The sequence below is a fragment of the Thunnus albacares genome, chromosome 14 (assembly GCF_914725855.1).
Source record: "Thunnus albacares chromosome 14, fThuAlb1.1, whole genome shotgun sequence".
Lineage (NCBI taxonomy): Eukaryota > Metazoa > Chordata > Actinopteri > Scombriformes > Scombridae > Thunnus > Thunnus albacares.
Window position 1 is genome coordinate 2823437 of NC_058119.1, and position 15291 is coordinate 2838727.

Below are 15291 nucleotides of genomic sequence, written 5' to 3' on the forward strand. Positions count from 1 at the left end.
CACTACTTGTCTAAACCTAACCTTTAACCTAACCTTGACTGCTGACCCAAAAATCAGCACTTTGCCAAATGGGGACACAGCTTTTGTCCCCTGTTGCTCAAGCCGTCCCCAATCAGCTAGTCTTAAGTCTGGTTTGTGTCCCTGCAAGTGACTTAAGTCTCTCTCTCACACACACACACACACTCTCTCTCTCTCTCTCCAGTCAAAATATCTTGACTTTAGAACACAGAACCAAACACACAGAATGCAGCAGAATCCACGTGTTTGGTGAAGTCTTGAATAGGCACCCTGTGACAGCTTCTGCACATGATTGTGTGGATACTTGGAATATAGCGTTTTCTCTGCCATTCTTCTGTATGTTCTATTATTATTCTCTACATCTCTTCCTTATTATCTCCCTCCCGCTTCTTCCCTCTGCCTTTCTCTTTTTTTTCCCTCTTTTCCCTCCTCCTGCTTTCAGAATGCAGAAGCTTGGAACAATCTCTCCTCAGCCTACATACGCCTCCGCAAGAAGTGAGTACGAGTGTTATCCTGGAGATTGTTGTGTGCATTGAAAATGTTCTTGGTGAAGTATGTGTTTACTTGTTTGTATTGGGAGTAAGACTGTGTGTGTGTGTCGACCATGAACCAAGAAATATCCACAGCAAATCCCCTCATTAATTTACAAGATCATGGATCAACATTTGATCTGAGGTAGAGCAAGCAGAAAAGTGAGGGCCATGAATATCTAAAGCATTGTTTATGACTCAAACCACCACCACTAAATTTATGAACACCAAACTGAACTTCTTGTCCATGTCTGCATGCCTTTGATTAGTTGATTGACATGATTGGCTGATTAAGATGCTTGCATTAAGGAGTGTTTTTGTATCTCTTTTTTTGCTGCAAAACTTTCACTGGGCAAGAGAATTATTTGTGCTGCAACGTAGGAAAACTACAACTGGACAAAACACAAGCAAATGAAAGAAAACACCCTCAACACTTGGACAACACATATGCTTTTAAAAAGAAAAAATGCTGCAGATAAATGAAACAACCAAACTGAGAAACGCATTCACCAATTTGGCTGCACATACACAGCATAAAGAAACACACTGAACACAAGCAAAAGGCAAAAAATAAATGATGGACAGAAAAGTTTAATGTAAGAGAGGACTGTGTCGGGTCAACCAGCAGATAAATCTGATGAAGATTCTAAATCACAGGTGTGTATGGGACAAAGTCTGGGCTCTTTATGGCTCTGGTCTGTGGAAAGACATGATGATGTTCACAGAGACATGGCCTCTTGTGCTGTGTTTGTTCCTAGCGAAGAAGGCTCTCAGAGTACTGAGATATCCAGTGAATCCTGAGTGTCTCTGAGCCTTTGTTCAGACTCATGTGCTTTCAGGCCTGAAATTGAAAAGCAAAGCAGGGAAGCTTCTATTAATACCTGGTTAGCACCACTGTCAATTCAGCAGAAGCAATTTTTTTTTACCGGCAGCAGCATTGCATCATCCCTTCACCAAATGTTGAAGTGAATATTACTGTAACTGCTGTTAATGGATTTAACACATTAAATCTCTCATTTTTGTGTGTTCATTCCCTGATAACTCTTTTCTTTCTTTCTGTCTCGTCCTGCTGCCGTCACTGACAGAAACAAAGCCTTCCACACCCTGCAGGAAGCCCTGAAGTGTAATTACGAACACTGGCAGATCTGGGAGAACTTCATCACCGTGAGCACTGACATTGGGGACTTTGCTGAAGCCATCAAGGCCTATCATCGTCTGATGGACCTCAGGGAAAACTACAAGGACATCCAGGTGAAGAACTGCACTCAGTGTCATGTTAGTTGACACTGTATTTCAATCTCTTACAGTATGTGTTGTAAGGAATTAATGTATCTTATAGTTGTGACTCTCAAAAGGATGTCATAGTGACCCAAATCTGCATGTTTTCCTTACAACCAACCAGCAGCTGGTTGATTTGATTTCACTCTACTTTCATGAAATTGCACTTGTACTTCTTGACAATACTGTGAAATAATCGCAGGAAAGGACAAGAAAGTGAAAAGATACAAGAAGAAAGTTTACTATTACAATATTAAGATTTACAAAGGAAATTCTGAAAAAAGTCAGAATGCACTTGGGTCTGTTTTTACTGCCCACCAGATCCTATATACACGTAATGTATAGCAGGGAGCAACCGGCCAACTTCTGGCCAGTCCAACTCTGCTTACACCTACCTTTACACTAGGTGTAGAAATTGTGTACTAGAGAAAGTGAGCCACATTCTGTATCTGTGATTTAGGAGCTGATGGAAAATTCTCCGGTGTAACGTTAATGCGTGAACTCAGCAGGAACAACACACAAGTTTCTCCAGCAGTTGACGTCACCATGACGCCAACAACAAGGGAAATAAACCACATTAAAATCACATTCATCTGGGGACAGGATCACTGCGAATGATCTTCAGCTACACTGTCGCTGTGTCTTAATTCAGGGGCCACATCATTCAAAGGCTGCATTTCAAGACTGAATGCGTCACAGCGGTGCAAACAAGGCTGTCCCATTTTAAAGGCTCCTTCAAGTGTGGCTGAGAAATGTGGCCTTCTTAGCCTGAATTTGGAGGATAGATGAGAGCAGCACATCTGGGTACTTTGCCCTTGCGTCATGGCCCCGCCCCTTTTTGGTGAAAACAGTCAGTCTTTGACAATTTAATAGCATAAAATAAGAAAACCATATTGCTTTTTAGTTATTAGGAGCCCAAATTCTATGACCAGTCAGGCAAACAATTACGTTATGTCATTGGCAATCAATGATCAGCGTCGTTATATAGAAAAAAATTAAATAAATAAGGGTTGATGAGTGTCATCACTAATTTCTCAGCTAAAGTAACTAGTAGATCTGACAACTGGCAACTGTTAATGAGACAATATGCTTGTGGCGGCACGTCAGGTCACAACTTCATCTGGGCAGAGGTTAATGCAGCATTTAGACACACTTTTAATTTGGATTATTATGATTATAATCATGACATGCAATCACTTCAGGGAGCAGGCAGGGGAAGCTGTTTTACTCGATAACTATGTCTCAACAAACCAGGGGAAAAGCCAGCTTGCTGCAGCCAATGCTAGCGAGCTAGCTTTTACAGGCTAACATTGACATTTGACAGGTTCTTTCAATGCAGCATCAGCATTCACTACTTTGACTTTTAACATTATAACTGTTGAATTTAAAATCATTAACTAACCTGTGATGAAGAGTTTGCCATAGACGTATCCCATAATTTACCATTTTCATAATCTCTGCAGATGGCCTGAAGCCACAGATCTTTTTTTTTACTGTCCTTGCTCTTTGGGGAAGTAAAGGAAATCTTTTTTTTAAATTGTTTGATGTGAAAAATGTGATGCAGCAGCTTTTAGGCATGTTGCTACAGGTTTTTCCAGCCGGCACTTTTATAGCGCTTGTTTTCACCCGAAAGAGGGCATGGTTGTTCCGATGACAGGGAAGTGATGTATACCTGCTCTCATGTATGCAGTAAATGGATCCTTCGCGGCCCAACATATAACAAAATGCATTTCACACCAACCAATAAGGATATGGCTGAGATTTTGAGCCAGGCTGAGCTGTCATAATTTTTGCTGTAGGACTGTTAATATGTCACTTTATTAAGTTTGAATATTTTTTCAACGCGACTGAGATAATTGGCCAGTCAGTGTCGTCATCATCTTTATCATCGTCTGCAATTTATTGATCAATAGAAAATTTATTTCAAAATAGAAAATGTTACACTTCATAACGTATTGTATTCAGAACACAAGGTATTGGCTGGGTCCAGATTGACTTGCTGTACAGTATGCCTTTGAGAAGCCCTGAAGTATAGGGTCCAATAGTAATGAAACTATTGTTTTTGTTTTTTACAGGGAAGTTAAATAAAGGTTAAATCGCTTGTTAAAAATCTGCCAGAACACACTCCATAATATCTTATAATATCTTATGTCCCCTTCACAAATTCAAAAAGTACATTCATACCCAGACACACACAGCTTTAATTTTACTGGCTTCAGTTAAGTTACCTCCGCATACTGGTCTGAGTTTTGAATTTTTAATTAGTTTTTTCTTGTAACCGCTAATACTGCTGCTAACACTAAAAAGCCAGCCAGTAACCAGCTAGCACTAGTCAGTCACAGTAGCTCTCCTAGCTAGCTATGTGGCTAACTATCAGTTAACCTGTGCCTTAAAGCATGACAGTTGGCAAGCTAGCTAGCTTGCTCGCTAACCGGACTATAAATTAACACAGTTCATTCAGTTGAACTGAACTTCATTTATTTTGCTCAAAAATTCAGCAGTTTAAATGAACAAAACTTAAAAGTACATTTCATTTTTTAAAAGTAAAAGTGTGCATAAACAGGGCTTTGTGTTTTAGTAATGATAGTATTCCCCATGAGCCTCAGTACTCAAATTGAGTAAATTATGGTACATGGCACATGATACACCCAGCAGGTGCAATCTTCTCAGAAGAAAGACTAACTGTTTATTTTTCCCTGTATTGCTAATAAATCTTTTTCATTGTGGTCACATATGCAGAATCATTTACAACAACTGAAGGAAAAGCCTCTCTTAATCACATCTCAGTAATTGCACACCCACCATCGCATTCTAACTAGAAAATTAACCATCGGCTTTGAATAAACAAACCCAAACAGCCAGCAGTACCATTTTCATTATAAATTCTCTGCTTCAGACATGTAATAATTTTAGTCTTGTAGTTCTGAGCAATTAATTTGAAAGAAGACATCTTTGGGCCCAGTGGGAATTAAATCATTCTGCCTCAAAAAGACATACTGCGTTTTCAGGCCAAATATCCAAACTACCTCAAATTCAACACTTTTTATGGTAATTGCAAATGATTTTAAATGATGTTTTCTTCCTTTTGCTGCATCTTTTTTGCTGTCTGTGTCTGCCTTGTTGTAGACAATTTTTCTTCCAGCATGGTCATTTATGCTGTTCGTGTACGTTGCGATCAGTCTCATCAATTAGGCAGCAACATGTAAAAGCACACAAGTTGAAAAGGTCAGCAGCAGCCCCATGCTTCTCAAGTAGGCTTTGCTCTGTTTTCCTCCTCTTCTTTTTTTTTACCTCTTACGGCACTAATGCATTTACAATGTAATATCACTCACATCCTGATACACATAAATTATAGACGGCTTCCAATTACATCAAATACTTGTTAGGTTTGACACTGTTCAGTCCAAATTTGCATGGAGTACTCTAACATTAAGTTCCTCTCTGAATTATTATATTACTTACATCTTTTGGCCATTATGAGAGGGTGGGTGGGACAGTCTCCCTCCACTAAGTTTGCATATCTTGGTGAAGTGAGACAAGGGCAATTCATGCATCCCACCTGGCCCAGCACCAAACTGTGCCATAAGGAAGACTGACTTCTGTGCCTGAGTAACTCAGACAAACTGTTAACAAGAACAAAAGTGTAGCAGCCATTACACCCACAGTGCAAAAGTCTTGGATAGCCAGATAGAACAAAACAAAACAAAAACGTATTTTTTACTTGACCATGGAAGTTCGTTCTTGACCTTGGGAAACATATATGCAACAAAAAACCTCAACTTAAAGGGTCACTTAATAGCTTTTTCTGAACTTTCAAGTGAATCTCATGGTCTTGATCAGCGAGCTGGCTGTAACAGAGCAAAACCTGTTACAGTATATGACCACTCGTTAACACCGAGTGAAGACACCTGACACTTAAGTGTTCTGAGAATGGTCCAGAGGAAAGACCACTAGGTCATTAAAATCCCCCTCAGAGCCTGAATGTACTCAACAAATGTTATGCTAAGCTTCATATTAAATTATAACAATTCAATGACAATTATCTGAATTGACATTTTGTTTTGATTTGGACACTAGAGGGAAAGTGTGTCTGAAGTGGAAGGTCAAAACAATCTGTCCATTTCCTGTGTATAAGAGACTTAGTGGTAAAGCTAGATGTAAGAATAGGTCATTAAACAAAGTGTTGTTCAAGGGACAATGTTGCAACAATTTCCTACTTTGAGAACACACACACAGCGAGGTGAAGACCAGTGGGAGCTTCAGTGCAAGTTCTTCAAAACACATCACATCTTATTCTTAATGTTCAACCAAAAATAGAAAATCTGTCCAAACTGTAATCACACCGATTCCAGGTGGAAATTATAAATTTGGGGCTAACACACTATGTAACCACACAACTAGATATCTTGGAAAAACAAATCAGACCAGCAATTTTATACAACACATTCATTTATTAACACATCCTTGTGGAAAAGGATATATTGGAAAAACATCAAGAGAACTCAAACAAAGAATAGCATAGCATAAAAGTATCATAACATGCAAAAAAAAAGATCTATCCATTTGTAGCACATTTCATGGAAATTAATCAGCCTTTTCCCTTAAATATATGAGAATTAAGGAGGTATGTTTGTCAAAGAGAGGGGGAGGTTTGGAAAAATTGCTCATTAAGAAGGCATTTTATATTTCTAAATTGGGCAAATTAAGTCTGAGTGTTAAATGAGGAATTAGACTTGGAGCCATTTTTATAGTCAACTGGATTCATTTTGTTTTCAAGTAAAAGGAATGCTATAGAACAGTTGGACATTTTGTTTTGATGGTTTGAAATTAATTAGGGTTATTCATAAATGTTAAGAAATGGAAGTGATTTGAATACACTGATCAGTCTGAACGTTGTGGTTGAAATAATACAGAATTTGTTTGCTTATATGGAATTTAACAATTTTACTCATTTACAGGTTAAGATGAAAGTGTCTTTGCTAAAGAATAGTGTGAAAAGATGATTGTAATGTTATGTTCTGTATTTATGGTCATCGATATTCCTCTTGCAATATTTGCATCAACTAAAAGTAATGATATTTTGTATGTACCATGGCATTTTTGAAGAAGATGATGATTATGATGTTTTGGATGTATGGTATTTACAATGATTTCAGTCACATGATGCATCAGACACCACTGTGATGAAGGTGAGATGGCCGAAAACATTTGGTGGATAAAACATGGTGGACTGGAGTGGACATGTTCGACTTAATTTTCAAGGGGAAATGTTGACCAGATGATGGTGCTAAATGAAAGTCAAGGGGTCATTTAAATCAGGACTATTTATCATTCAAAATTCAACTTCAGGGTATCAACACTATTCCTAGCAAATTACAGTACATGGCAATATGCCCAATGGTTGTTGGGATATTTTGCTTTTGACCAATGTATACATCTCGAGGCAAACTTATGAGGAGCACAAGGTCCTTGTGTTTACTCCATTCTGGTACGAAGCAAAATCTTTCTTTTCCAGACACTCATTTTTCCACATCTTTTCATTTGTGCACTCGTTAATTGCACAAGAAGTGGAAGGAGGTCATTCTGTCAGTTTCTACAGCCTTTGTAGAGCCAGTATAGAGTACTCACCTCTCATCCATGTTGACATCCAAACCTGAAACTGAAAGCGATAAGATAACATCCCATACACTGTATCAATAGTCCCAGTAATTTTAATTCAATAGAATATATCACAGAGCTGTTTGTCAGGCCAGACTTTGCTGGACATAATTTCACATTCCTAAGCTACCCTAGCCAGCACTGGATATTGACAGTTAAAAGATAGACATGTTTATTCCTTTATACCAGCCTGTCCAGTGTTTGATAGTTTACACCAAAGCAAAGAAAACGAGATGTATTTTTACATAAAATGTTCATTTTAACATCGCTGTTTTGTATGTGTGTGCAGCTTTAATTAAGCGTACCACCATCCTCTCTTCCTTCCACCCCTCAGTGAAACAAACCTGTCAAAACATCACGTCTTTTTTACTTCAAATGACTATTCCATTTTTACTCCTCTATTTTTACCAACATCCATCTGTTTTTGCATGAACAGTGGTGACAGTTAGTGTTATGTCTCCTTTAACTGCATAATCAGATCACAGTCACATTTTTAGAAGCACTAAATTATTAGGCTACATTTCTGCCTTATTCTGTTTCATATTTTTCTTCCCCGTGGTTGTTTTTAGCACAGACAGAGCGTGAGAGGTGGAGAGATAGTGTCAGGGACCACCATGAATTCCTCTCTTATGGAATGTGTAGAGGGCTGGTGACAGAAGTGCTTTGACTGGCTGATAGATTTCAAAGGAGCTGAGGGTCACATGGCTGAGCTTTGTGCCTTATGGGGTTTATTGGGATACACAAGAACCTTACAGTCTCTCTCTCTCACACACACACACACACACACACACACACACACACACACACACACACACACACACACACACACACATTCATGCACATATAGGCACATATAGGCATCATACACTGAACTGAATCCCTTGAGAGAAAAAAGTGAGTTTTTCTTCTTTCCCATTGTTGTGATCTAAAGCAAACTTCAAAATGAGCTTCATAGAAAACGTCTGGCCTGTCATTTCTGTTATTCTCCTTTTTTCTCAACAGAGAGGTTATTACTTTTCCACTTAATTTCACACACTGGATACAGCACTCATCCATTCAGTTTCCACCTTAATATGTCACTTTTCACCACAGTGAGTGACAGCATAGGAGGATACATCAAACAAAGTCCTATTAATGGATTTTAATGTCATTTTCATCTCAGGAAATGTCACATGAAATGGACTGACATCAGAGACACTCAGACAGATTTTACCCACATGATGAGATCAACCCTTGTGTTGGTCTTTGGCCTCCTCTGCTTAGGGAACATATGCCCTGATATGTCATCGAGGATCCAGTTTCCGGCAGTCCTGTGTGTTGAGCTGTGAACAGATGTGGAGCATGTCTGCCATTATGTTTGAGAGTTAGTCTGCTCCGTAGCCTTCCAGTTGATTTATCTTAATTGTCACAGCAGTGAAAGGCCTCCCAGTCTCACACCGAAGAAGCCTGACAGATAGTTCATTAGTTACTGGTGGGAGGTGGAGAACTTAAAGATAACAGAGCTCAACTCAGGAGGCCGATAATGTTCTTGGAGCAAAAAGTAAAATATGATCTACTCTTAACATATACCATATATACATTTTATTCTAATGTTACCATAAACCCAAATCTTAAAGCCGCATTATATAGGATTTAAAAATTTCTAGTAGTATCAAAAAAGACATTGTGGCAGACAGGAGTGCACACATCGAGTCCAGCTTACTCTTCGCAGGCAGTTCAACTTAGTCTGTAAAAACAGCTGTAGCATTTATTCTGAACTGATGATGTCATTGAGGTTATCTCAGCTTGAGCTCATAAACTTGGGGTGTGGAGTTTAAAAGATGTGGGTTTTAACAGGAAGGGAGGGTCTAATGAAAGATGTTGCATTATAGGAAGAGCCAGTGTTTTGGAGCTTAAGCCCATTTACACCTTGCAAATGCATGCAGAACGTATTGTGATGGGAATGCCATCGGATCCATATCCTCAGGATTGGATCTCAGCCAGGTGTAAATGTAATCTGTCCCGGGGACCACATTTTAATAAGAATGTCCACCCAACAAAGTTGAAAGCTCACTTAACTCTGCCTCTTCCTGCTAACTTTAGCAAGCCTGGCAAAAGCTACAAGTAGAAGTGGTTGTTGTAAGTCTTCCCTCAAAAAAATGAATGACGCCCATCCACAGCATTGTTTATAAAGACCTGGGATGCACCGTGTTTGCTGACAAATCCACCAGCCCCGCCTAGCTAATTTGCATCTATAGCTGATCACAGAGTAGGTAGAATCAAGATAACAAAAGCACTTATTAATACCAGCTGTAAATGCAAAGACTGTGATCATACATAAACACATTCACAGCTGGAAATCTACCATCAATAGAACCACAGTTTGATCTGATGGCCACTGAGTGGCTCCACTACAGCAGCTGGAGGTTAAGGGCCTTGTTCAAGGGCACCTCTGTGATGGTAATGAGGGGCAAGCGCTGCTCTTTGCTCATCTAGATTTATCCTGCCAATCCAGGGATCAAATAGATGATCTTATGTTCACATAAACATAAATCAAAGAAGAGAAGGGAAAATAAAGAAGAATCAATGTGTATGAATTGTTGTATATGAATTATAGAGACTACAAATTCATTGTTTAGTAAACTTGATACAATACAGTACAGATATTCACCACAGCATAAAACAGCCAAACTCTTTTGTATATTCTGGAGGCTTGTTTTATAAGAATTAAATTAAATTAAGTAAAACATATTCCTGGAAGGCAATTATATATTCACACTTACAGTAATCTGAGCCTGAAAATACTCCCCAACAAATGCTCTATCTCTATGCACCTTTTTTTACAAATAAAACTATATATTTGTGAGCCATTTTTCAATTGATGGGTTTGGGGCTGAGTGCCATTCAAAGGGGAGGGAAGAGACAGTATTAAGATGGACTGACACATTGAGGATTTGGGGTTTGCATGGGATTATTTGACAATAAGAAAAATATTAAATAATGCCAGACTAATCCTTTAAAAGCTTACCACTGCCAATCACAGTGAAGCAGTTCCTCTACAAGACCTGCAGTGTTCTTGTCACCAAGGTTAGTGCTGACTGCTGTTGTGCTATAAAAAATGGGTCTACACAACTAGATATGCAACATTTGCAGCATCTTTTGTCTTCAGATCAGTTTTAAATATTTAATGAATGCTGAAAGAAGCAGCAGCAGCCACAGTGATCTGTAAACAGGCGTTTACTACGGTTTATATGAACCAGTCACCAATTAACACCCAGCCAGACCCAGTCAGGATTAACAGTCAACCAAAAGATCTGCCTAAATTTAAAAAAAAAAAAAAAAAAAAAAAAAAAAAGTATCACATAAGGCACAAAAACTGTTGCTAAAATGAAAGCAGGTCTCATCATTAATAGCTGATTCAGAACACCAGCTTTGACATCAGTGAGCCGGGTGTAACCACAAGTATTACATGCTAAATAGTTTGAACTCATGACAGCGAGTGCAAGTTCAGTGTTGACTTATTCTGTCAACATCAGTGTAGCATTAGTAGATAATTGTGGTACATTGGCATAATTACTATAAACCAGTGAGACCATGGTGGTGATAATTTGCCATCTCATGCCAATGTAATTATGGCGCAAGTGTTTGTAAAATTAAAACCACATTACCAATAAACCCAGTTACTTTCCATCCTGCCTCTCCGTCATTGGTGGGTTTGGCAATGCTGAACCATTCTGCTTTTTAATAAACAGTAATACAAGGATTGCATGTTGCAAAGAATATAAACCCATGACATCACCCATACAGTTGAGACATCATGACTTTTCACTTCAACATAAATCTGCCATTGAAGTATCATTTATTTTTCCTTCTGGCAGATTCTACAGATCCTAGTCAAGGCAGTTGTGGAAAACCTGACAGACAGCCATGGTGAGCAGGCAGGATCTCTCAAGCCCAAACTGAAGGAGCTCCTGGGTCGGGTCACTTCCCGCCACAGCAGTGACGCCGAGATTTGGCGGCAGTATGCGCTGTTGTATGGTGACGGTCACAGCTCCAACCCAGAAGATAACGAAAAGGTCGGTGCCACAACCAGCACTTCTGCAACATGTTCTTCACATTCTCCCCATCACTCTCACATATTCCACATAGCTATCCACTCCAAGCCATGACACTGCGCTCTGACATCCAGAACACATAATGTATCTCATGTGGCTTGAAAGACTTCTGTCATTTGAAAGAATGTTTCTGTTTCTGTGTGGCTTTCAGGCACTGCAGTTCCTGTCTAAGGCCCATCGCTGTGAGGTTCAGGCTGGCGGCTGGGAGAAGGAACCTGCTCTCTTCAAGGAGGCAATCAAAAGAGCCATCAGTATGGGCAATGGTGAGAGCACTGCCCAACATTACACAAAACCACCATCCACACATAAACACTGCTGTACTTTACACAAACCACAACACATATTTAAATAAATGTATTTGAATAGAAAATCAAGATCAAAAATCACAATTATATAAAATTATATCTACGTAAAGTTAAACACACAAAGTTAAACAAACTGGAATAGTTTTCAATTAACAGGTGTGCCGTGTCAAAGTTAACTGGTGGAATTTCTTGCCTCCTCAATGTGTTTGAGACCATCAGTTGTGTTGTGCCATGATAGTGTTGGTACACAGCAAATATCCCTATTCCACTACTTTAGTTATCCATATTGTGGCAAAAACCTCTCAACTAAGTAAAGAGAAACGACGGACCATCACTACTTTAACACATAAATCCATCCATCCATCCATCCATCCATCCATCCATTCGCTAAGGACCAGACCAATCACTGACACAAGACCCATTCATAATGTATTCACCTGTATTTGATTCAGTAAAGTTATATTAGAGAAATCACACAATACATTTAACCTAGTGCACTCTGGAATACAAATCCCCAAACCCTCTTCCATATAGTTCAATCATTTTTGTCCATAAAGGTTTTATCACTTAGAAGTCCCTCAAAACATGAAGGAGAATGCCTTCTATTCTCTTACACCTCCAACACCTACATCAGTTAGCTCCATTCTTTCTCATTTTACAGGTGTGTAGTGAACTTTATGAAGGGCCTTACATAACACACTGTTCCCCTTGCCTCTCTAATATAAGCCTGTCTTTCTTTATGTCTTCCTCCAAGTCCCCAAGAACCCTTCAGTCAAAGTGGGACCTGGAACAAGTGTGCTTCCACATTTCAGAGAACCATTATTCCCATATTGCAAAGACACAAGTGATCAGCTAGTGGATTGGTCCATCCACCAGTACAGTGCTTTGTTCCATCTCTCCTAATTGTTTTGGTGACCCTTGACCTCTCCTCATGCACCACTATCAAGACAGATTTCCTCTTCAACCAACACTTTGGTCCATGACCAGACAGCACTCTGAGTTTATATGATAGATTAAACTTTAAACCATATCAGAAGAAGCAGGAATCATTGTGAGGGATTACCACTCCATCAGGCTGTAGGTGGCGTCACCCCTGGGTGCCTCTGCATTGGCAGCTGCTCCTCCAGCATCCATGATAGATGGGTGTCCAAACCTTCCTATGAAATAAAGGGCACTTATCTCCTCTACCCCTGGTTATGTAACCTCTAACCAAACAGATTCAAACAATCAGTCCAGGCTTCTCAAAGGGACAAAGGAGGTTAAAGGATGGATGGACGGGGAGAGTGGGAGAGATGTATCTCTGATTCCAGTCTAGTTGTTAATCTCCACAGTCCCTAGATGTTTTCATTACAGCAAGACACACACAGCACTGAATTAAACATTAGAGAAGTGGCTGACAGCTAGCATGAAAAGAATAGCAATGTGGCCGGGTGCTAATATGTTTGCTCTGTGTGTCAGATGACCTGCTACCTCCACCTTTTTCCTCTCATACTGTGCATAGACCATACATAGGACCAAAATATGTAGATACTGCACTGATACTTCAATCAATCTTCAGTGAATGCAAGAGGAAAATGCAGTGAAAATGTATTCTTCATGCCACCTTGTCCATTTGAACTACTGTTTAAGAATTGATTAAAAATATGCCTTATTGTTCATAGGAATTAAAATATCTCTGTGTGCTATTAATATTTATAGTGAAATTATACAATAAATCTACAATTAAATAGATCTAAGTATTCGATTTAAAGGTAGCTTAATTACACTAAATCGTGTGAATTACACTCAAATTAGAAGCTGAGTTAGTGCTACTCTGCCAAGCTAAGCTAGTTACCTTATAACATGATTAGTTTAGCTTTTATTCCAAATGGTGACTCACTTTTAGGTACTGCGAAATTTATTCAAAGATTTCAGTTCACCAAAATGGATATTTTTCATTTACAGATAAAATTAAGTAAATTTAGCTAAGATTAGCTGTAGCAATTTTCCCAGCTAGCATCTAGTTTTTTAGTCACTGAAAATTCTGTGTTTTTACAGAAATAATACATTTCTGTGCAGTAATATTTTTTAATGTGGTAAAACCTGTTTCAAAATGTCAGATTCTGATTGTACCCAAATATTTAAAGCATTTTGGTTTTGTAGGGCAGCATACTGTAGGAGCCATCTTTCTGGTTAGCAGGGCAAAGTAATGCAAGTACTCGCTGGCATTTTATTCTGGTTTAGTACACCGAATCCTGGAACAACTACCCCATAAGAGCACTGTGACAAAAGACAAAGCTACCTCATATATTTCAGTAAACCTTGTTCAACTATTGCTGTGATGTAGTAAACCGTTATCCAGCTGCACACTGCACTGGCCAATCAAATATGTGCAAGCTTACATTCCCAGTACATGAATGGCGTAATTCTACTGTTTACATTACAGTAGCCAGGACAGAGGATGAAATGACTGCCTTGAAAGAGCAGTATAAATTATGGAATATTCTTGAATGCTAACAATGTGGTGTAACAGTAGCACATGTAAAGAAGAGTCATTGAGTCAGTGAACTGCCTCAGTAATGTCAGTTACACAGCACAGTGTACCTTTAAGTTTATAACATCAGCTAACATTAGCCACCATAAGCCACTGGTCGTACCAGACCAAGTACATCTGGTCCATCAAAACCACTGAGTGTATTGCATTGAACATCAGTGAATTTTTTGGTTACGAATACAACATTTTATATGTAGGGAACAAATGTTTTATTTCAAAAGTTAGCCTCACTTTAATGGAGCTTTAATCAGAAATGTTTCAACTAAAACTGTCCATTGTGAGTCCAACCCAATAACCCAATAGGAGTACAGTGTCAAATTGCTGGAGTACTCTTTTAATAGCTTTTGGTCAACAGTGGAGCAGGCTTTGGACAAACACAACACTTAGTAGAGCCAATAATTGTTGTTCTGGGTCTGCATATGAGAGTTGTTGACAAAAAGAAAAATGTATGATATGTTATCCTTTAAAGGCTAGAAAGTTGGGTATGGAGATGTTCAATGATTATCATGATGTAGGGTTTTAGTGCAGTTTTTCCTGTAGCTGAAATGCTGTTTGAGGGGTTTTCCCCCTCTGGCAAGAATAAAAGCCTTTGTCTTTCTTTTGTGTCAGGAAAGTTGATCATTTTAACTTTTAGACAAAAGAATATATCAGTATATACAGAATATATTAGTATTACGTCAATACACCACAGTGGAGCCCTGGTGCACAGTGATGACTGTTTCAGTATAACCTCCGCCCTTCACTACACATTCCACTCAGCTCCACTGACCCCACCATGGGAGTGGGTGCTGCAGCCACACAGATGACAAGACTCCAAAGAAAAGAAAGCAAAGGACAGATAAAGCAGAGCAGGAGGGAAGTGCCTTCATAAATCA

At 39.0% G+C, this 15291-nt stretch overlaps 1 protein-coding gene across 2 annotated transcripts in view; it reads left to right on the forward strand.

Moving 5' to 3' along the window:
• The window catches only part of ttc27 (tetratricopeptide repeat domain 27), a 102837-nt gene that overhangs the window by 84003 nt on the left and 3543 nt on the right, over window positions 1-15291 (forward strand). For both annotated transcript variants that reach the window (XM_044372514.1, XM_044372513.1), the window contains exons 15-18: window positions 461-513; window positions 1634-1799; window positions 11342-11539; window positions 11730-11841. In XM_044372514.1, the coding sequence (XP_044228449.1) occupies window positions 461-513; window positions 1634-1799; window positions 11342-11539; window positions 11730-11841 (529 nt within the window). The remainder of the gene's footprint in view (window positions 1-460; window positions 514-1633; window positions 1800-11341; window positions 11540-11729; window positions 11842-15291) is intronic.